Raw genomic sequence first — 19,297 nt, forward strand, 5'->3', positions numbered from 1 at the left:
CGGAGGACAGCTATTAACAATGGCTGGAACGGAGTAAATGGAATGGCATCAACCATTTGGAAACCATGTGTTTGATGTATTTGATACCACTCAACCTATTCCGCTCCAGTCATTACGATGAGCCCGTCCTCCCCAATTAAGAAGCCACCAACCTCCTGTAACACAAACACGCAGGCACACTCGCACGCATGTACGCTTGCACACACTCACTCGCTCACTGATGATGTCATATCCTGCAGGGATCGTCCAACATCAGCGGCCAGCTATGGCAGTGTGATTGTCCAAGAGAGAGTGACTACACTGGTCAAGCTGTTTAAGGCGAGGACGGTCCGCAAGAAGGAAAAACTGATGGACCCTGACGACTCTGAGGAAGACAGCCCTCAAACCTGTAGGTTACCACTAAACATGACCTTTAACCTGTGACCCTGACCCTTGACCTTACAACAAGCAAAATATACAATTGCCAAATGATTTTCTAAAATGTACAAATGCAACCCTGACCCACATCCATTTTCACATAACCTATAACTTTTGACCTCTCACTCCCAGCCCCAGCCAAGGCGCCCCCTCCCCCTCCTCCCCCAGAAGAGGCCAAGGACATCTCAGCCCCGGTGGAGGAGGAAGAGGTGGAGGAGTACTGGGACTTCTATGGATACCCAATCAAAATCCTCAAACTTCCCAAAATGCCCCCACTTCCTAGTTGGCTTCAAACCATAGTGGACTTTCGTTTCCCTTCCAGCATCGACCCTTATACTGGTGAGTTATATACCAAAACATATTACACTTAAGCACTAAGGCCCGAGGTGGTGTGGTACTGTATATGGCCAATATTCCACGGCTAAGGGCTGTTCTTAGCACGACACAACGCAGAGTGCCTTGGTACACCCCTTAGCCGTGGTATACTGGCCATAAACCACAAACCCCTGAGGTGCCTTACTGCTATTATAAACTGGTTATCAACATAATTATACAGTAAACAAGTAATTTTGGGTCACACCCGTGGTATATTTAAGCGATATGGCCCTAGGGGGGGTGTGGTATATTGCCAATATACCACTTTTAAGGCACGATGCAACGCGGATTGCCTGCATACAGCCCTTAGCCGTGGTATATTAGCCATATGCTACAAACCCCAGAGCAGTAAACAAGTCATTTCGTGTCATACCCAGGGTATACAATCTAATTTACCACGACTTTCAGCTAATCAGTATCCAGGACCAAAACTTTATAATAGTGGACAATATCCCTCACCAATTTTACTACCATATACCCCTGTACCATTATACATTCCTATACAACACATGATACTACTTTACCGACATGACTTGCCTAGTTAAATAAAATACATATAAAAATGACCAACTGGCTGATGAGTTCGCCTCTTACAAGTAAACACTTTGGGAGAGAAGGAGGGGGAAAAGAACTGGAATTCTCAGTCAGGCTCTGTCTGAGGCCGAAGTGCGAATTTGATGTCAAGTTCAAGTCTTGCTGTCAATATATTTAAATGATAGGGGGTACTCACTTCTGAATCTTGACAATAAAATATAAACTATCTTTATCAACCTGACCTTGAGCCCTGATACAAATGTAATGAAATCATAATATACCCTTTAGCCCCCACTGAGGTTTTATATTCACGCTGTAGTTGACTCTGCTCTGCTATGTTTGTGCCTCTTGTCTCCCTGTAGACCTTGTCTACGTGGTGTGGCTGTTCTTTGTGATGATGGCGTGGAACTGGAACGTGTGGCTGATCCCAGTGCGCTGGGCCTTCCCCTACCAGACTGCAGACAACATCTACTGGTGGCTTTTTATGGACTACACCTGTGACCTTATTTACATCACCGACATCCTGGTCTTTCAGCCCCGCCTGGAGTTTGTACGCGGAGGAGATATTGTGGTAAGGGGATCTGGATACTCACATATACTGTAGGCAATCACATATGCACAACGCTTATACAGAGAGGCACATATACACAAACAGGCTCTCACACAAACAGGCCCTCTATGGCAAGTAGTACTAGAAAATGTATGCCAACACAGACAATCATACGCACAGATTCAGAAACACTTCTAAAACACACATACATGTACATATTTATAGATACAAGGAACAAAATGATGTTTTAATGTCTTCTCTTTTCTTGCAGTGTGACAAAAAGGACATGAGAGACAACTACATGACAACAGAACGATTCAAGGTGAGGCTGAAGCTACACCGTTTCTCCTTGTTGACTAGGCTAGTAGATAAGTAACTCTATATTTCTCAGATGGACGTGAGGAGTGTTGGTTTGTAAAGGAATGATTTGTCTTTCAGATGGATTGTATCAGTATGTTCCCCATGGAGATATTTTACTACTTTACCGGAGTTAACTCCCTCCTCAGATTCCCCCGCCTACTGAAGGTACACACACACACACACACACACACACACACACACACACACACACACGTACATTCATTGGAGTGCTTAGATCTTAGTGATTAGTGACTGATGCCTCTCTTTCTCTGTTTCAGTACATGGCTTTCTTTGAGTTCAACGACCGTTTGGAAGCAGTAATGAAGAAAGCCTACATCTACAGGTCCCAGAGAGGGACACACAGAACACACTCTGACCATCATCCACACATACATACTCTACACTGGACATTCGCTCAACACAAAACACTCAGCAGAGAAAACTCTACACAAACATACTCAAAACACAATACACATAGTTAGCCAGCAGAGGATGCTGTAGCCCTTACTGAGCTCTAGTAACTTTTTCTCATTCCCCTCCTCTCCCTCAGAGTGATCCTGACCACTTCCTACCTGTTGTATTCTCTCCACATCAACGCCTGTCTGTTCTATTGGGGTTCTGACTATGAGGGGCTCGGGTCCACTAAGTGGGTCTACAACGGCAAAGGGAACAGGTGAGGAGAATACCGCTAAACAGTCACAAAACAGTGGAAAACCTCATACCAACCACATTACCACGAAACATCCAGCTTTTTCCAAGTCCTCCTCTGCGGTCACCTTTAGAAGTGTTTATTTATCCCAGACGTGTGTGCGCGTGTGTATTTGTCGGACATCTGTGTGTATACAGTACCTCTGTCTGTCTGCCCAGTTATATCCGGTGTTACTACTTTGCTGTAAAGACCCTGATCACCATCGGTGGTCTCCCGGACCCAACCACCGTGTTTGAGATCACATTCCAGCTAGTCAACTATTTTGTCGGCGTCTTTGCTTTCTCCATCATGATTGGTCAGGTAGGTGCAGCAAAAACAATTCATGTTCGTTAGGGCATGCCATAGCAAAACGTTTTCCAACAGAAAATAATGGCTCAGATTGATGGCTCAGATAGTATGTTCTTGTTTCTGAGCATTTTGTTCCGTTTCACGCCTACTGAACATAAAGGCTTGTTGTTCTGCTGCTGTTCCAGATGAGAGATGTGGTGGGGGCTGCCACAGCGGGACAGAACTACTACCGGGCCTGTATGGACAACACCATCAAGTACATGACCTCCTACCACATCCCCACAGAGGTCCAGAACCGAGTCAAGACCTGGTACGACTACACCTGGCAAATACAGGGCATGCTGGGTGAGGAACGTTGGCTAAAGGTTGTGAGAGTGCTGCGTGACGAAACGTTACAAAGATGCTGTTTCTGTTACTGGCCTATTTGCTCTCTCACCATCCCCCTATCTCTTTCCTTCTCTCTGTCCATCTTTCTCCCTCCTTACCTTTATCCCTCTTGCTGTCTCTTGGTCTCTCTGTCTCTCTCTCTCTACAGATGAGCAGGAGCTGTTGATCCAGCTGCCAGATAAGATGAGGATGGACATGGCTGTGGATGTTAACTACTCCATTGTGAGTAAAGTGGCCCTGTTCCAGGTAAGGGAAAGAGTCCAACGCAGAAACTGAGACATTGCAGCCCTCGTCTTTGTCAAATCTTCAATAATACATACTATACTATACTCTCTCTCTCTCTCTCTTTCTCTCTTTCTCTTGTGTTCTCTTTTTTTTCTCCAATTGTACTAAACTCCCTCTTTCATGTCTCTCCATTCCCTGCCTCTATATCTGCCCCCCTCTCTCTCTTTCTTTCTTTCTCTCTCTCTCTCTATTCCAGGGCTGTGACAGACAGATGATCTTTGACATGTTGATGAGGCTCAAGTCTGTGGTCTACCTGCCTGGGGACTTTGTCTGTAAAAAGGTAGGCCAATGGAGTAATGCCCGCACCCTCCCATCACAGCTTTACCCCAAGCTTAGCCTAAATCACTTGCACGTGGTCCATTCTCCCTCTGTAAACCATACCTCTAATTCATCCCTGTGTGTGTTTGCTATGATCTGCTATAATGTGCTGTGTGTCCCGTGTGGGCAGGGTGAGATCGGCAGGGAGATGTATATCATCAAGCAGGGGGAGGTTCAGGTGGTGGGAGGACCTGATTTGAAGACTGTGTTTGTGACAATCAGGGCCGGCTCTGTGTTTGGAGAAATTAGGTGAGAGCTCCCCCTTAATCCCTGGTCCAAATGTTTTCCTCATATACAGTATCATGTTTTGGAATATCTAAGGGCTGTACATTGTACACAATCCCAATGAACCTGTTTCAGCACTCATGCATGCAAAAATGTGCATGCTACGTCTCTAGCTTGCCTCTAGCATGTCTCTAAGCATGTGTTTGGTGTTTGTTTGTCGTATAACCCATATATGTCCTCCGATTGGACAGCTTGCTGGCAGGGGGCGGGGGGAACAGACGCACGGCCAACGTGATGGCTCACGGATTCGCTAACCTCTTCATCCTGGATAAGCGGGACCTCTCAGACATCCTGGTGCACTACCCCGAGTCCCAGAAACTCCTCCGCAAGAAGGCCAAGTGAGGCGGTGACCTCTCGAATCCAACTTTCCTATCCTTTCCAGTTCACCTATCCCTCTCTTCTTACCCAGGACACAGCCAAAAGGCCTGAGCGGGAAGGTCAAATGGATGGGCTGGGACGTGGGATATGAGTCTTGGGGAAGGGTGGAGGGGATGGTTAACCTACACCACAGCCAACACACATCCCACTACATATTGTACGTAGGGCTTTTGATCATACCCACCGACCTTGTGATCGCTCACATGATGGCGAGGCAAAAGGTGCTCTCTATTTCTCTCTCTTTACCATAGCCTCTATCTCTCCGCTTCATCTCTTCATCCATCTGTCACTATCTCCCTCTGTTTGTTCGTCCATTCTGTATCTCTTTCCCTCTCTACTGTAATTCTCTCTCTCTTAGATAATGCTTAAGAGGAGTTTGAGCTCCTGATTAAGTATTATTGGTTTAAGTGAGAGGCTGGCAGAAGTTAGGAGGGAATAATGTCTGGATAAACAGTCTCATGACCTGCTCTAACTCATCCGTGGAATCAATTTATCTCATAAGTGAGGACAGGGCGGTGCAGTGTGTGTGTGTGTGTGTGTGTGTGTGTGTGTGTGTGTGTGTGTGTGTGTGTATATATATATATATATACACATATGTCTTTTACCATATATATATATATATATATATATATATATATATATATATATAGTACCAGTCAAAAGTTTGGACACACCTACTCATTCAAGGGTTTTCCTTTATTTTTACTATTTTCTACATTGTAGAATAATAGTGAAGACATCAACATGATGAAATACCACATATGGAACCATGTAGTAACCAAAAAAGTGTTAAACAAATCAAAATAGATTTTAGATTCTTCAAAGTAGCCACCCTTTTCCTTGATGACAGCTTTGCACACTCTTGGCATTCTCTTAACCAGCTTCATGAGGAATGCTTTTCCAACAGTCTTTAAGGAGTTCCCACATATGCTGAGCACTTGTTGGCTGCTTTTCCTTCACTCTGTAGTCCGACTCATCCCAAACCATCTCAATTGGGTTGAGTTCAAGGGATTGTGGATGCCAGGTCATCTGATGCAGCACTCCATCACTCTCCTTGGTCAAATAGCCCTTACACAGCCTGGAGGTGTGTTTTGGGTCATTGTCCTGTTGAAAAACAAATTATAGTCCACTTAGTGCAAACCAGATGGGATGGCGTATCGCTGCAGAATACTGTGGTAGCCAGGGTGGTTAAGTGTGCCTTGAATTCTAAATAAATCACAGACAGTGTCACCACCAAACCACCCCTACACCATCACACCTCCTCGGCGGGAACCACACATGTGGAGATCGTCCGTTCAACTACTTTGCATCTCACATAGACACGGCGGTTGCAACTAAAAATCTCAAATTTGGACTCATCAGACCAAAGGACAGATTTCCACTGGTCTAATGTCCATTGCTCATGTTTCTTGGCCCAAGACAGTCTCGCCAAGTCTTCTTCTTGGTGTCTTTTAGTAGTGGTTTCTTTGCAGCAATTCGACCATGAAGGCCTGATTCACAGCCTCCTCTGAACAGTTGATTTTGAGATGTGTCTGTTACTTGAACTCTGTGAAGAATTTATTTGGGCTGCAATTGCTGAGGATGTTAACTCTTAATGAACTTATCCTCTGCAGCAGAGTTAACTCTGGGTCTTACTTTCCTGTGGCAGTCCTCATGAGAGCCAGTTTCATCATAGCGCTTGATAGTTTTTGCGACTGCACTTGAAGAAACTTCTTGAAGTTCTTGAAATTTTCCCGAATTGACTGACCTTCATGTCTTAAAGTAATGATGGATTGTTGTTTCTCTTTGCTTATTTGAGCTGTTCTTGCTATAATATGGACTAATGTCTTTTACCAAATAGGGCTATTTTCTGTATACCACCCCTACCTTGTCACAACACAACTGTGGCTCAAACACATTAAGAAAAGAAATTCCACAAATTAAATGCATTCCAGGTGACTACCTCATGAAACTGGTTGAGAAAATGCCAAGAGTGTACAAAGCTACCATCAAGGCAAAGGGTGGCTACTTCGAAGAATCTCATTTATAAAAAATATTTGTATTTGTTTAACACTTTTTTGTTTACTGCATGTTCCCATATGTGTTATTTTTTAGTTTTAATGTCTTCACTATTATTATACAATGTAGAAAATAGTAAAAAGAAAGAAAAACCCTGGAATGAGTAGGTGTGTCCAAACTTTTCACTGGTACTGTATATATACAGTTGCAGTCAGAAGTTTGCATACACCTTAGCCAAATACATTTAATCTCAGTTTTTCACAATTTCTGACATTTAATCCTAGTAAAAATTCCCTGTCTTAGGTCAGTTAGGATCACCACTTTATTTTAAGAATGTGAAATGTCAGAATAATGACACCATAGGGATATCAAAGGAAATCAGCCAAGGCCTCAGAAAAAAAATTGTAGACCTCTACAAGTCTGGTTCATCCCTGGGACCAATTTACAAATGCCTGAAGGTACCACGTGCATCTGTACAAATAATAGTACGCAAGTATAAACACCATGGGACCACACAGCCATCATACCGCTCAGGAAGGAGACAACTCTGTCTCCTAGAGATGAACGTACTTTGGTGTGAAAAGTGCAAATCAATCCCAGAACAACAGCAAAGGACCTTGTGAAGATGCTGGTGGAAACAGGTACAAAAGTATCTATATCCACAGTAAAACAAGTCCTATACCAACATAACCTGAAAGGCCGCTCAGCAAGGAAGAAGCCACTGCTCCCAAACCGCCATAAAAAAAACAGACTACGGTTTGCAACTACACATGGGGACAAAGATCGTACTTTTTGGAGAAATTTCCTTTGGTCTGATGAAACAAAAATAGAACTGTTTGGCCATAATGACCATCGTTATGTTTGGAGGAAAAAGGGGAGGCTTGCAAACCGAAGAACACCTTGCCAACCGTGAAGCACGGGGGTGGCAGCATCATGTTGTAGAGGTGATTTGCTGCAGGAGGGACTGGTGCACTTCACAAAATAGATGACATCACGAGGAATGAAAACTATGTGGATATATTGAAGCAACATCAGACAAGACATCAGTCAGGAAGTTAAAGATTGGTCGCAAATGGTCTTCCAAATGGACAATGACCCCAAGCATACTTCCAAAGTTGTGGCAAAATGGCTTAAGGACAACAAAGTCAAGGTATTGGAGTGGCCATCACAAAGCCCTGACCTCAATCCCATTGAAAATGTGTGGGCAGAACTGAAAATGCATGTGCGAGCAAGGAGTCCTACAAACCTGACTCAGTTACACCAGCTCTGTCAGGAGGAATGGGCCAAAATTCACCCAACTTATTGTGGGAAGCTTGTGGAAGGCTACCTGAACCATTTGACCCAAGTTAAACATTTTAAAGGCAACCCAACAAATACCAATTGAGAGCATGTAAACTTCTGACCCACTAGGAATGTGATGAAAGAAATAAAAGCTTAAATAAATCATTCTCTGTACTATTATTCTGACATCTCACATTCTTAAAATGAAATGGTGATCCTATCTGACCTAAGAAAGTGAATTTTTACTCTGAATAAATGTCAGGAATTGTGAAAAACTGAATTTAAATGTATTTGGCTAAGGTGTATGTAAACTTCCGACTTCAACTGTATACAGTGTATTGGTTTGCATGTGTATACCACATGTGTGAATGCCTAAATGTTTCAAGCCCACAAAATGCATCAATGTACACAGTGTGTATGCACTGTGAGACCATATCTAAAAGCTTTACCTCAGTCTGACTGACCTGACCATAACTTTTCCCTGCCTTCCTCCCTTTCCAGGAAAATGCTGACGAAGGATCAGAAGCCAGAGGAAAAGGCAGAGGCGAAGGAGACTGCCGAGGTGATCCCAGACAGGCCAGAGACCCCCAAGCTGTTCAAAGCAGCCCTGGTGGTTACAGAGCAGGCAGGCATTAAGGGCACCTTCGCCAAGCTGAAAGAGGGCTACAAACCTGCCGAGACTGAGGTAAACAGTACACACATGCATTTACATGCACACACCTAGTGTCATACACACAACACACCTACCTCTGTGTCTGACCGCAACTCTCCCTTCTCACACCCTCCCTCCTACTCTCTCTCTCTTTTTGTGGGTGGATGAAAATGGTCTGAAATCAATCTTTGTTCTCTCTCTCACCCCCAAACCCCCCTCTCACCCCAGTCCTCTGGCCTCCCCATATCTCCTCCCTCCCCGATGGTGCACCATCGCTCCCCCATCGCCCCTACAGATGCCCGGGTCGAGGATGACGAAGATGCAGTTTCCGAGACGACCGACAGCATGATGCTCATCCGCATGACACGCCATCACGAAGGCGAGGAGCTCCTGTCCGTCGAGCAGAAGCCTGGAGATGAAGAGGAGGAGATGGAGAAGAAGTAGAAGGAGACCGAGAAGGAAATTGACAGAAAGAGAGGGGAAGAAATGTTGTGATCACCCACTACTCTTCTGTGTGTATATTGACTGAGATTTCAGACCGAAATGGCAAAAAAAAATACATTATTTCTCTATTGCCGCGTTCACTTCATGTCAGAAACTCTGGATCTCCGAGTCAAAATGAACGTAAGTTATATGCGTAGAGCTTCCTATTGGTAGATTCTGATACTTCCCAAGTGGGAAACTCGGGTATCATCTTTCTATAACGAGTAAGCAAGTCAGAAATGTTTGAGTTTCCGACATGACGTGAACACGGCATATGTCCCCCTCGGGAAAGATCACTTTACAGAGTTATCCTTTCATATTCTGGGATATTCTGTGTGCCCCTTCTGTCCCTCACTCTCTCGTGGTCTCACTGTTGTGTGTGTTAAATGCGTTTTAGTACCATAAAGCGGCAATTAGCAGTTGAAACAATAACGTGTACTTCCCGTCCCTTTTTCGGTAAAAAGCTGTGGGATGGTGCTGAAGAAATGTAACCACTGTCAAATTCATAGAGCTATGGATGGAAGGATTGACCATCTATGATATCAAAAGGTAGTGTTATGCATGTTTTGAGGCTATATAGTGTTTGTTTACGTTTGCTTTGTTCACAAACATTGAAGTAAAACAAGCTTATATTTTGGGTTCTGAAACGGTATGGCAGTTGAACTAAACTCATGAGACATTTATAAGTTATATTCTTCAAGAATTAATGGGTACATATTATTAATGTATATGTTCAAAAATGTATGTAGCGACTGCAGATTGCCCCTTTAATCCTTATTGATGCTTCATAATCCTATAGAGCCTTTATGGTTATAAAACTCCATTACCCAGGGGGCTTAGCTCCAGGTCTGCTACTGCTTCCTGCTTCTAAGTACTGCCACACTCCCCTAGGACCTGTGACAGAGGCAATATGGCCTTAACCAAAACCTAGATGTTGCTGGTTTCCATATTTCTTTAGCCATTCCTTTTTAAAAGAGAGGCCATTTTCTTTTGTAGTCTGTTTCACAGGAGTGAACACTAGTCTTTGACTCTAAAAGTATGTTTAGCATTTAATCTTTGGGAAATCATCTGTGTTTCTCTTATCTTTTTCTTCGTATTTGAACTAAGAGTGAGTGGTCCTCTGTTGGTTTTCTTTGGTGCCGTGACGCATCACACTAGTCGAAATCTGATTGGCTGATTCAGGGTCATGCCATGTGTCCTGTCTGACACAGCAGGAGCACAAATGGGTTTCAATAATTTTACTGAGTTACTGTGTTTCGAGGTCAGAGAGAGAGAGAGAGAGTGTGTGTGTGTGTGTGTGTGTGTGTGTGTGTGTGTGTGTGTGTGTGTGTGTGTGTGTGTGTGTGTGTGTGTGTGTGTGTGTGTGTGTGTGTGTGTGTGTGTGTGTGTGTGTGTGTGTGTAAAAAATGTGGAAATGAGCGTGTATGAGCAGGAAGAGGTGCAGAAAGTCAGAGGAAGTGTTCATTGTGTCCGTCTCAACCAAACGGGAAAAGGCAGAATAAAAAGGCGGGAACAAAACAACGCTGAGCAAGCCTCAGAACTATCCTCTGTCCAATGCTGTGCTTACATCTCAGGGTGTGATGAAGTGTGTACTTGCTTGTGGTCGGAGTCACATTTTAACTGATGTTACAGTTAACTTTCCAACCCCTTCCCATATCTATCAGTGACCTTAAGTCATAGTGGGTTCTTTTTACACACCATAGCATACTTCAGCCATAAAAAGATGCCTAGGTGCTATTAGAAGAATTAGGGGCTAGATTCAATCCCTATCGCAAGAAGTAGGATATCGAGGAAGATCTGCGTTATATGATCCCGCATTCGCGGATACTAGATTCGCGGTAAACGCTGCATATGTCGGCTCAATCGAAAATGACCTTTACATTTTTAACGTGGATCTTCCTAGATACTTCCGTGATACGGATTGAATCCAGCCCTTAAGCGTAACGCTCAGGGATTAGGCCCGTATTTCATGTTTTTTACGAGACCGTTTTTAACGTGGCTATATTATCAGTCGACTGGACGTGCTTTTCTGTGTCATTTTCAACTGAGAAAGTATCATTTTGAACCATTTTGGAAATGAAAGCTTGTGAATCCAAAGTCAAGCATTTATATATATTTTTGTTGTTGTTGTTTAGTGTTTAAATAATATCTTTGGAACCAACAGCTGAATAAAGCTGGCTATGTAAACTCCCTTGTTGGATTCAGATAGATTTTTGATAATGAAGAATGTTTTATAGATGACAATTTGCCTAGTATTGTAATAGGTATGGTGAATGCATATGTAAGCAGCTTGTAAACAATAAAAATATTGCGCTTACTGAAGATTGTGTAAAGTGTGAGAGAGAAAGAGAGAGCCCACCTGCATCCTATGTCTGCCAGTCGCTATAGGTCAGAACTGTGGTAAACTAAAAGCAACAAAGTGATTACTTGATATACATATTTTACGCTCTCGTGATTTGCATTAGGACCACTGGTTGGTAATGAAGACGTTTCAGAGCACAGTGAAAAACTGTTTCGCTTGAGTTTTCAGCTTTTGACAGGTCTTCTAAACGGGACATTCGCATGAGTAAAGCACAGTGCAGATCAGTAAAAAAAAAATAATGTATTCATTGTGCTGTAGTTTTTTTGACCAATGAGAAAGTCAAGGAAACACGCTGCGGGGGAAAATATATTCTGTGCGCAAATACCCCTTGCCGAGGCCCTATCTTCTTCTTCTGAGGTTTAACGGCGGTTGGCATCCAATTTGTTGCATTACCGCCACCTACTAGACTGCAGTACAACTCCCTTGTACTTTACTTGAAAAAGAAAAATGTGCTAAATAAATACCCTATCATCTAACACTATATACTCACTAATTTCAAAATTATATAAAATAAAATTAACACCACCCTACTCCACTAATTAAATGTATTTATTCCTACCTCATGCCATCACCCTGAAAGGATGGGAGATCACCACTTAACACATCCTGTAACTCTTCTGCTGTCAAGTCTGGCACATTCAAATACCTCTCTGCAGCTGCCACCACAACCTCCATTTTCTGAGACTTCCGATCCATGCCTGCAGTACAATTAATAACCATTGTTATAAGTGCTAAAAATCTTACTGAAACTTATTTCACTGTTTGGCCTATCCATCTGTACTGGTATATCTCTACTACTCTCACCACTCCTCCCCCTTAACCCATCTTCCTCTACTTTCTTCACTGCCTCATCATATGACAACTTCTGCTCTACTCTAACCATGGAAACCTTAACCTGCCTCTCTCACACGGGACATTTCTAATCCCCAGCTCCATGGACACCCCTACAGTTAACACATTCTACTTTCCCCAATACTACACATTCCTTTATCGCATGCCCTTCTGCACATTTCTCACACCTTGGACCCTCCCTCCTACACACTGCTGCCACATGCCCATCAGCTTGACACCTGTAACATGGTAATGTCTTCGGCACATACGTTCGTAAAGGATAACTTATATATCCTAACTTCACTTTGTCAGGCAAAGACTCAACTTTAAAAGTCAAAAGAACAGACAATGACTCTTCCATTTACCCGCCCTCGCCACCCCGTCTGCGTCGCATCAAACGACGACCATCATGTACACCGTGAATCTTTGCCCTCAGCTGGTCAAAGTTTATATCTACCGCTACCCCAGTTATCACTCCTTTCATTGGTGCCCTTTTCTTGAGAACGAAACGATTCACTTTTCTTGCCCCCATTCGTTTTACTTCGAGCGCATTCTCCCTCTGCCCAACTGAAACACAAACAATTATCACTAGACCACTTCTAGTTAACCTCACCGATTCCACATGACCCGACTCTTTTTTCACCCACTGTGAAACCACAAATGGATCAAGCCAAAAGGCAAGGGTTCACTTTTTCCATAAACTTCACTCCTACGGTGACAGACTCTTCTTTATCCAGATCATCGGTGCATACCTCGGTCTCCGATAACTTTACCGCATTTACCACCTCTGATACGTCACCCTCATTCACTTCATTTCTCCTCCTGTCTTCAGCTCCCTCTGCTTACACTTTCTACTGTTGGGTTGCGTCAATTCCATCTGGTATCAGAACAGAATTTAACACTAAGTCACTGAATATATTCTCAGCTTTTTTATTCAATATAATTAGTCAAGCAGAATAAATGGTAAATGCAATCTTCGTATATACGGGTTCACTGTAACACCTCGCAGGGCAAACAGAGAACTGAACATGACATCATAAGTTCTTCATTAAATACTCTGACAGAGATAGTTCCCGCTCACTGCTGGCCTGTCAGAGGGAGGATGAGCGTGGTTTAAACTTACTCATCCTATCGTTGGCGTGCAGGCTGGTCCCAGCCTCTAGACGCATCTTTGTTGCCAAGCATAGTTGTCTTCTAGCTTATCTTCATGTGTGTACCCGAGAGTCAGACACCCAAGGACAGTGCCTGTTTTTATGCTACAGTTAGGACAGTATCTGCTTTTGTGCTACAGCTATCTTCCATTCTACCAGCCCCTCCCGTACACCTGTCCTTGAGCGGCCCCACAACCAGGCATTGTGTGTGTGTGTGTCACGAGTCTACTCAGCCTACACTCCTACTAGCCAGCAACCCTCCAGTTAGTCATGTCTATTATATGTTGCTCAATCTATGTTAATACAATATAAACCTCTTAGTGCATTACAGTCCGTTCATACTTAGGCCTACATCTACTGTAAATGGTAATGCATCACATCTAATAAGTGAAATAAAACCCAACACTACCATTCTTCTTTGACAAACCATCTCCCTTTTTCCGCCATTTGTATCCACCTCAAGCTCACCCTCTTCTTCCCTCACTCTCTTAGACCTCTTCTCCCTCTCTTTTCTCCCTCCATTCCTCCTCCGTTTTCCAAGTACACGTCTCCTTATGATAATACTGCCTCTTCATCCCTGACACCCATCTTGTACTTGCTTTCTCTAGGGACTCCATTTCCCCCTTCCAGAGTTCTGCTCATGTCCCCAGTAAAGTGCCTCTACCCGAGTCCCTATCAACCGGATGTTCCGGTTTTCACGGGAAATGGAAAGAGAGCCTGTGACATGACTTCCGCTTTTGGATGTGAACAAGGCGATACTCCGTCTTAACTCCGCCTCCACATTTACTGGATTGGTTAAACAGCAGCAGAAGATAACCATTTCCCGCCAAGACCAGTATGTTGGGGATCTAGTTTCAGGTGTTTATTTTACGCCTGCTATGTTAGGTTATTTCGCATATACTGTAACTGCATTTCCCTTGTCAAGTATTTTCTTGGATAAACGAGTATAACGTTAAGATATTTACTCCAAACAGTTGAGCGTGATATCGGTCAGCGGTCAAGCAACAATACAACGTGAGAAACATCTGTCAAAAGTCTCGCTCGAAAAGAACCTAGGTCAAATCATGACATCGGACATTTGGAAAGTGGAAGGTCAGACAGATGCCCAAGTTTCCGACTTGCAAGCCCCTAAAAAAAAAAACCCTGTCTGAGCTCGTTTATTTCCGAGTACATAGTTGTCTTGAACCCAATGAAATCGGAGATTTCCGATTCCGCGTATTTCTTTTAACGCGGCAATATGTCTGGTCTCTGAAGTGCAGTCAGCTGGTGAATCCACTCCAACTTCAAGTCGCAAGGAGACTTGACTTTCGGCCGGGGCAACAAAAAAAACGTATCCACGGAAATATTTGCACCTCTGAATTCTGGATAGGCTACTAAATGATTTGCACTGTGCAACACAGTCCAACCGCATTTTGATTGAGACTATTGATGCGAGTTAGATTTATTTGGTCAACTCGGGAATAACCAGGGGAGGTTTCGCGTGTTGGACGGAGTGGTAAGAGTTGTACTATTTTCCTTTCCATTTCCCCATTTGTATTACATTGTTTAACATTTGCTCACGCGTTTACAAAGTAAGTTGTAGTTACCTTGTCAAAAAAATGTTGGTTTGTATTAACAATATTGTCAAACCGCGAGTTGCGTATTGATTTGGCAGCGTGGTAGTAATATTGACTATGGATATTAGCCTACTTGGCGAGGCGCCCAACACTGACATTACAGCCCAAAGCAACATTATCAAATTGCTCTGTTTTTTGTTTTCGGTGCGTACAGAAAATGGCAACAGAGCACATCCAATTCACTGAAAACAGCTGTGGTTCACACCATTCAGCCGTTTCCACGCATGTCAAAAAAGAAAAATGTAATCAGCGTTTTTCTTTCAATGTTGACCTGTGCGACCGTGAAAGGGGGGTGTGTGTGCGCCGACGTATGTATGTATGCATCTAAACTCAGCAAAAAAAAAAAAAAAAGTCCTCTTACTGTCAACTGTTTATTTTAACCTGCAAACTTAACATGTGTAAATATTTGTATGAACATAACAAAATTCAACAACTGAGACACAAACTGAACAAGTTCCACAGACATGTGACTAACAGAAATGGAGTAGTGTGTCCCTGAACAAAGGGGGGGTCAAAACCAAAAGTAACAAGTCAGTATCTGGTGTGGCCACCAGCTGCATTAAGTACCCCACTCTTCCACCATGGCACCTGCAATTTCCCGGACATTTCTGGGGGGAATGGCCCTCACGATCCAACAGGTCCCAGATGTGCTCAATGGGATTGAGATCCAGGCTCTTTGCTGGCCATGGCAGAACACTGACATTCTTGTCTTGCAGGAAATCACGCACAGAACGAGCAGTATGGCTGGTGGCATTGTCATGCTGGAGGGTCATGTCAGGATGAACCTGCAGGACGGGTACCACACGAGGGAGGAGGATGTCTTCCCTGTAATGCACAGCATTGAGATTGCCTGCAATGACAACAAGCTCAGTCCGATGATGCTGTGACACACCGCCCCAGACTATGACGGACCATCCACCTCCAAATCGATCCTGCTCCAGAGTACAGGTCTCGGTGTAACGCTCATTCCTTCAACGATAAACGCAAATCTGACCATCACCCCTGGTGAGACAAAACCATGACTCGTCAGTGAAGAGCACTTTTTGCCAGTCCTGTCTGGTCCAGCGACGGTGGGTTTGTGCCAATAGGCGAATGTTGTTGCTGGTGATGTCTGAGGACCTGCCTTACAACAGGCCTACGAGCCCTCAGTCGAGCCTCTCTCAGCCTATTGCGGACAGTCTGAGCACTGATGGAGGGATTGTGCGTTCCTGGTGTAACTCGGGCAGTTGTTGTTGACTCCTCTACCGCAGGTGGGATGTTCGGATGTACCGATCCTGTGCAGGTGTTGTTATACGTGGTTTATTGCCCTGGCCACGTCTGTAGTCCTCATGCCTCCTTTCAACATGCCTAAGGCATGTTCACGCAGATGAGCAGGGACCCTGGGCATCTTTGTGTTTTGCAGTCAGTAGAAAGGCCTCTTTAGTGTCCTGTTTTCATAACTGTGACCTTAATTGGCTACCGTCTGTAAGCTGTTAGTGTCTTAACGACCGTTCCACAGGTGCATGTTCATTAATTGTTTATGGTTCATTGAACAAGTGTGGGAAACGGTGTTTAAACCCTTTACAATGAAGATCTGTGAAGTTATTTGGATTTTTAAGAATTATCTTTGAAAGACGGGGTCCTTTAAAAAGGGCCATAACTTTTTTTTTTTTTGCTGAGTTTGTGTATGTATGTGGTTATTTTTAGCATGTACATCTTGGTGGGGCAAACTCCCCAAAAATGTTTTAGATGCATGCCAACAAAGAGACACAACACTAAATAATACATTTAATTGCACTATAATGACGACGAGCTGTGCCCACAAACTGTTAGGGCCTACATAAAGCTGTCTCAACAGCAGAGCTGTCTTTCCAGCACAATGGATTGAATCCTTACCACCGCTACACCTGGCTATCAGCAGAGCCTTGTCTGGCAGCGAAACCGTTAATTCAGTCTCATTTACTGTCTTTAAAAAAAACTTGCTTAAACGAATGTGGTTCTACTGACAATTGAGATGTACACACTATGGCATAAGGGAATGATGAGCGGATAAGAGGCATTCTGTGATTTCAATTAAGACATTAATGAGCGTGTGACGATGGACATAGTTATATTGACTATGTGTAGAGCACTTTTGAAATGTAGACAGAATTCAGAACATGGGCTGCTCTTACAGAATTTTCCCTGTACACCAAGTCAGAACTGTAGGATAAATAAAGGGGGAATATAAGCAGAAAATGAAACCTCTTACAATATTAGATGACTTTTCTCAAAAACAGGTTATAGGCTACATGTCAGTAACGTTGGGCGAAATTAAGAGGAGAAAATAGACCAAATTATTAGGGTGAGGCACATGGCCTACTAACAGCTTACTACACAACATACACTTAGTATTACGTTCTTAGCTACAGTATACATATCTCCCTTGTGTATTACATAATACATGCAGCAGCATACAAGACATTTTTGGACTCACCTTGGCTTGTGATGTGCTCACTTAAACATGAAGATGGCGCGGCAGTTTTGTCATCAAACTTTCATCAAAGTCTGCTATTGTCTGGATTATGGTGGGAACTCAGGGGGGAAAAACCCACACAGCCACTCCATTGAATAGCAGGCTACTGGTTGCTTTGCACTGCTTGCAGTTAGTCACTGATTCCTTCCAAAAGACTCATTTGTTGAATATGAGATTTCCAACTTGTGTAATCTTTTTATCCAATGGCCGATGAGCACCGATACGCTTTATCTATAGTTTCTCTTCATATGACAAGGATTAAAGATGATTTGCCAGTAGATTGTCGACTTGATTCATGATGATGACTGCTATCTAAGACTTTGAAAGTAAGATGTTGACATGATCAGTCCAATCAAAGCTACTGTACATATAACTTGATTTGACGTTATTTTATCTGTGGCCAATGACATTGAGCCTTCTTGGAAGGGCACTTGTAACATAACTCAATGGCAGGACCCAAAGGCTTGACATTTTGGATGTCTACCCTTACTAAGGATATCAACTTCGCAATGACGTAGTGTCCCCATGACGTACAGGACATTTAGCCGATCACGGAGCAATGCTCCTATTTTTTTGCTGGCTCGCCCCACCACCACAGAAAGCACTGAGCTAGGCTGAAACACCTGCCTTTTGGAGACCGTGTGTATGCAGCTTTATTAACTCTGATATATATATATTTTTACATTCTTTGCAAACTGATATGTGACACGTATTAACGTCCAAATAACATGCAAAACAGACAAGACCCCCCCCCCCAAAATAATATTTATATAATTTATTTTTGCAAAAAATCGGCACTGTAATATATACATGCATGCACGCACACACACAGTGCCTTCAGAAAGTATTCAGGCCCCTTTACTTTTCCCACATTTTGTTACGTTACAGATGGTTTTCTAAAATGTATTAAATCGTTATTTCCCTCAATCTACACACAATACCCAATAATGTAAGGGAAAAACAGGTTTAGAATTTTTTGCTAATTTATTAAAAATAAAAAACTGAAAATACATTTTTCTAAGTATTCAGACCCTTTACTCAGTACTTTGTTGAAGCACCTTTGGCAGCACTGAGTCTTAGGTATGACGCTACAAGCTTGGCACACCTGTATTTGGGGAGTTTCAGAGATTTTTGATCAGGTTCAAGTCCGGGCTCTGGCTGGGCCACTCAAGGACATTCAGAGACTTATCCCAAAGCCACTCCTATGTTGTCCTGTTGGAAGGTGAACCTTCGACCCAGTCTGAGGTCCTGAGTGCTCTGGAGCAGGTTATCAAGATCTCGCTGTACTTTGCTCTGTTCATCTTTGCCTCGATCCTGACTAGTCTCCCAGTCCCTGCTCCTGAAAAACACCCCCTCAGCATGATGCTGCCACCACCATGCTTCACCGTAGGGATGGTGCAAGGTTTCCTCCAGACATGACGCTTGGCATTCAGGCCAAATAGTTTAATATTGGTTTCATCAGACCAGAGAATCTTGTTTCTCATAGTCTGAGAGTCCTTTAGGTGCCTTCTGGCAAATTCCAAGCAGGCTGTCGTGCCTTTTA

The 19,297-nt window shown here is 43.4% G+C and overlaps 2 protein-coding genes across 4 annotated transcripts in view; both read left to right on the top strand.

Annotated features, from left to right (window-relative positions):
- Positions 1–11,622, top strand: part of LOC115202837 (cyclic nucleotide-gated cation channel beta-1-like) — a 63,877-nt gene extending 52,255 nt beyond the window's left edge. For both annotated transcript variants that reach the window (XM_029766902.1, XM_029766900.1), the window contains 15 exons: positions 240–388; positions 550–756; positions 1,689–1,897; positions 2,148–2,198; positions 2,315–2,401; positions 2,515–2,579; positions 2,787–2,909; positions 3,104–3,245; positions 3,419–3,578; positions 3,769–3,866; positions 4,102–4,185; positions 4,354–4,472; positions 4,700–4,846; positions 8,667–8,850; positions 9,046–11,622. In XM_029766902.1, the coding sequence (XP_029622762.1) occupies positions 240–388; positions 550–756; positions 1,689–1,897; positions 2,148–2,198; positions 2,315–2,401; positions 2,515–2,579; positions 2,787–2,909; positions 3,104–3,245; positions 3,419–3,578; positions 3,769–3,866; positions 4,102–4,185; positions 4,354–4,472; positions 4,700–4,846; positions 8,667–8,850; positions 9,046–9,261 (2,041 nt within the window). In that variant the 3' untranslated portion in view covers positions 9,262–11,622. The remainder of the gene's footprint in view (positions 1–239; positions 389–549; positions 757–1,688; positions 1,898–2,147; positions 2,199–2,314; positions 2,402–2,514; positions 2,580–2,786; positions 2,910–3,103; positions 3,246–3,418; positions 3,579–3,768; positions 3,867–4,101; positions 4,186–4,353; positions 4,473–4,699; positions 4,847–8,666; positions 8,851–9,045) is intronic.
- Positions 11,623–14,382: 2,760 nt separating this feature from the next.
- Positions 14,383–19,297, top strand: part of LOC115202838 (kinesin-like protein KIFC3) — a 67,748-nt gene continuing 62,833 nt past the window's right edge. Inside the window, exon 1 of one of the 2 annotated variants that reach the window (XM_029766907.1) lies at positions 14,383–15,139. The gene's annotated coding sequence lies outside the window, so the exon portion shown is untranslated. The remainder of the gene's footprint in view (positions 15,140–19,297) is intronic. The other variant, XM_029766909.1, reaches the window with a different exon arrangement.

This window comes from Salmo trutta, chromosome 12 (assembly GCF_901001165.1).
Source record: "Salmo trutta chromosome 12, fSalTru1.1, whole genome shotgun sequence".
In the NCBI taxonomy this organism is placed as follows: Eukaryota; Metazoa; Chordata; class Actinopteri; order Salmoniformes; family Salmonidae; genus Salmo; species Salmo trutta.